Source organism: Barbus barbus (genome assembly GCF_936440315.1).
Source record: "Barbus barbus genome assembly, chromosome: 44".
NCBI classification, from domain to species: domain Eukaryota; kingdom Metazoa; phylum Chordata; class Actinopteri; order Cypriniformes; family Cyprinidae; genus Barbus; species Barbus barbus.
Genome location: NC_136722.1, coordinates 17,306,036 through 17,310,154, shown reverse-complemented (window position 1 = coordinate 17,310,154; position 4,119 = coordinate 17,306,036). Strand labels below are relative to the sequence as shown.

The window sequence follows — 4,119 nt, the reverse complement described above, 5'->3', positions numbered from 1 at the left end:
TATCCCAAAACCACATCAATAACAGATCCATGACAATGGAAGCCCATAATTCTCCCCCATAACCCACAGTAAACACCTCCCTTTGTCAACCGGATTCATGCTGACAGCTGAACCCAGACCAGCTTTCTTCTTCCTTCCTAATGGGTGGGATTTAAATCCCAGCAGACTGTGGCTGGCTGCAAAAAAGACAACCGTGATGCTCTTTACGTCTCTGCGATTAAAACAGCTAACATCTAAGCTGCCCTCATGGCCCTGTTTTGTGCATGGAAAATGATGCATGCATTCACACTTGAATAGATGTCCACTTCCTGGATGTGCACAGAGAGTTGTTTTATTTATTAAATAAAGAACAATTTAAAGAAAGGAAGTATAAAAAAAGAAAGAAGGCATGTCATGTGCCTTCTGAAGAGAAAAATGTTTTACAGTTTACAAATAAAATGTCCTAGTTGTTAAGAAAAACAGACTAAAAACTGTTTTACTGACTGGTGGATCAAGCCAAATACTGCATAAAATCTATTTCTTAATCACTATTTATGTATTTTTTTTGTAAAAAATTTTTTTTATTATTAAATGTCAATTTATGTTGCTTTAAGGTTATTTTGGTATTTTTATACTGGAAAACCCAACAAAAAAATACTGATTAAGACAATTTCTGCAGTGATTGCTCACTTGAAAACTCTTCCTACGGAAGCCCAGTTCAAAGGATGATAACATCTCCAGAAGAATGGTCACATGACGGAAGACACGATACATATGGGCTTCTCCATATCTCTCTCTCCTTTATTTATTGAGCAGTGAGCAGGCAAATTAAACAGACCTTTGTGTAGAGTGATGTCATGCTACATTCAAAAATATCCAGCTCAGTATGTCCAGGTTAGTGAGAGTAGTACAAATCACTGTGAAAAAGGAGGTTACTCACGATCCGGGGATTTATTTTTTGCAAGTCGTGTTTTCCAAAATACAAAATAAGCAGTGTACAAATATCCACAGTGAGGTCATAGGGAGGTCCTTGTCCAATATAAAAGAGTAAGAAAAGCGAAGATTCAGTAAAAAGAATGTTTTACTTTTCATCAGTATCAATAGGAAGTCACGTTGTGTGGTATGAAAGAGTGTCTTGAACAAAAGGCTGTTCCCTGATCCAGTTTAAATGTACAAGACTCCATGCAGCTTAATTTAGGATTGTCTGAAGTGCTTGGTTTAGTCTCACACAGTTCTCCAAATTCATTACATGTAAAATACTGGAGAGATAAAAGACTGCAGCTGCGTTTTACACAGTGCTTGTAGGATGACAGAGCAAGAAATTAGCACAGTTTCACTGATCCAATGGAAGGGAATGAGAAGCTTTTTGATATTAAACATTCTTCTTAGGATCAGCATTCTCACCTTTTTATTTCTCTGTGAAAGGCTGGTGTAAAAAAAAAACCTCAAGATTACATTATTATGAATGTCATGTGTTACATATTGCAGTGCATTCTACAAAACTCTTAATCACATTAGGGTGTAATATGCGACACATCACAAAAAAAAATATTTAGAAGATATAAAAACACAGTAAAGATACAGTCCTCAGTAGATGGGTGAAATCAAAGAAGTGTACGTTGATTGCTTTATATAAAAAAAAAAAAGCATTGTGTTTTGGCCTAAAGCTCTTGTGATAGATTTGTATTGTCAAAAACATCTGATGGGCCTCCAAGCTCTCTACTTCTTGCTTTGTGTGGTGGGGCTACTTTTGTTGCCGGAACGACGGACAGGAACCTTCGAGACAGGGATTCGAGTGCGTGGTGGGGCATCAGTCTTTTTAGGAGGGGTGGTTGAAGTTGGGCTAAGATTGGAAGACAGTGCGCCTTGGCTGGAAGAGTGGGAAGGTGGTGTTTGCCTCACACTAATAGGGATCTTGGAATCTCGAGGTAGGCTGGTGCTGCCTTTCATGGAACGGAATGAGGAAGTGGCGGAAGACGAGCATTTCGGGGAAGGCAAGTTCATTTTTAGATCACCTGCAGATTTTGTTGGTGAACTCACGTCATCGTCTGAGCCAGCAGCGCTAGGGCTGTCGGGATCGTAGAGGTCATAAAGTGCATCTCCAGAGCAGCTATCCCTCAGTAAACCTTCCCGACGTAGAAAGGTGCTGTCCTCATCCTCTGGGCCAGGTGTGGGAGAATCCCAGTAGCCTTCATCACTCGGTGGGGCATCCTGGAGTTCTTTATCGACAGGGGGAGGTGAGGGACGTGAGGGTTGCTGCTTTCCCATTTTACTACCTCCGCTCACAGGGATCTTACTGAGGCCAAGTGCCTTTACTTGTGGTGGCCTCTTCTTAAGCCGGGTCGGTGCATGATGGAGGACAGGCTCTGTACGTCGTAGGGCTGGGGAGTCTTCACCCTTCTGGGGCAGCATATGCCATAGACCCTGCATGTCAGCATCATCAACACCCTCTGGACTAGCCATCTCCTCCCCTCCACCCATGTAGGCAACAACTCCACTCCCTTGTGGCTTTTTAGGGGCTGCACGTGGTCTTTGGTGGGCTGGCATGTAGCAAGAAGCATGGATAGTTGTAAGACTACTGACCTGAGGAGGAAGTGGAGGCTTGGCAGGAGAGCATCTCTCTGAATTTGTCCCGGCTCCGCTTAATCTGCGACCCATGCATCCCCCACTACTGCTACCGGTTCCACAGCTCGTGGCACTTCCCCCATTCCCAGAATCCTCTTCTGGATCAGCGATGATGTCACCACAGCCTGTTAAAGAATCAAAACTCTTTAGTGAAGTAACATCAGTGAACATGGAACATAGGCGATCCACAGATTGCTCGGATTGTGGGTCGGCTGTGCTGTGCTCCATTGGTGGGGTCAAAGCGCAGATTGGAATGGAGGACAAGTGTGTCGAACTGGTGAGTTTATCATCTTGGAGCCCTTCTGTCTGGGCTCGGAGTGGAGAAGGAGATGGAGCTGGAGACTCCTCTGTGACTGTATGTTGTTGTGAAAGAGGAGGACTGCAGTTACCACACTCCAATTCATTAGTACCCTGTAATTCCTGCATAGACGTTGTCTTCCATTTCTCAGCTTCCCCTAGGAGAGGAGTCTCCTCAAACACTTGCGGCAGGGGCTCAAGAGTCAGTGTCATGTCCTTCTCCATTTTCACGCTGCTGGAGCTAGAGGATAGTATTATGTCCCCCTCCTTCACCTCCTTGGCCACCTCTAAGGAGTCCTCTTGAACCTGGGGCTTCCGCCGCCAACGCATGCTGCTGAACAGCCCTTTAAGTCCTCGTCCTCGCCGTCCCACCGTAGTAGTTCCATCTCCTGCACGGCTGCTGCTCCGGCGCAGTAAAGAGAAGAAGCTAAAAGACTTGGTGATGGAGCTGCGGAGGGGGGCAGCGGACACACCATCTGGCGTGCCGGCGTGGAGCTGGTCGCTGCTGGCAGATTCCTCTTTCCGGTGGCCGTCAAGCTCTGAAGGAGTGTCCGTTATTAAGCCATCATGGGTTTTGCTCCTAACAAGCTCCAGTGTCTTTCCAGCAGCTTTACCGGTGGACTCCCCTTTGTTCTTGACAGAAAAGATGCTTGGCATGCTGCTGCCAGACTTACGCTTGCCGAACAGCTTAAAGGCGGCTTTGTTGAGCTTTCCTGGTGGCTGAGGATCACATGGAGGTGGTTCACTGCATTCGTTTTGAACCTCCATCTCTGCCACTATGTCTGTTGCACCCTATGTTTTTCTTTCTTTCTTCTTCTCCCTTTATTTTACCCTGTCTCTAACTGCTTCTTTCCCTTTCCTCTCCCTCTTCACTTCTATCTGCTGCCTTCGCTTGTTGGTGTTCTCCCTGCCTCGCTCTCTTTCTCCCTCACTGGTGGCTGCGCCTGACAGTCTCTATGGTAACTGGGAGGGTTAAGCAGCTTTCGTCAGCGCTGGAGGCGAGCCAGCACTTTTTCTCCGCCCCCACAGCTCACCCCCTCCGTACACACAAACACATCCTCATCCCCCACACTGCAAACATCAAATATCCTTCTCCTCTTTCTTGCCTCAATTATTCTTTCTACCTCACTGAAGAGGCGTGATATGCATCTACATGCGGGCTGTAAAGAATGAGTGTATTGCTTTTTGACATCACAATTGTCGTCATGTGCTTGTGAG

General features: G+C 45.8%; 1 protein-coding gene across 1 annotated transcript; it reads right to left on the bottom strand.

Moving 5' to 3' along the window:
- Positions 1–316: 316 nt before the first annotated feature.
- On the bottom strand, positions 317–3,825 carry amer2 (APC membrane recruitment protein 2). The gene has a single exon (XM_079406337.1). The coding sequence runs from the start codon at positions 3,667–3,669 to the stop codon at positions 1,699–1,701; it is 1,971 nt and encodes a 656-aa protein (XP_079262463.1). The 5' UTR covers positions 3,670–3,825; the 3' UTR covers positions 317–1,698.
- Between the last annotated feature and the right edge of the window lie 294 nt (positions 3,826–4,119).

Coding starts and splice junctions, on each gene's coding strand:
- amer2 (XM_079406337.1), bottom strand. CDS start 3,669: ATGGAGGTTCAAAACGAATGCAGTGAACCACCTCCATGTGATCCTCAG.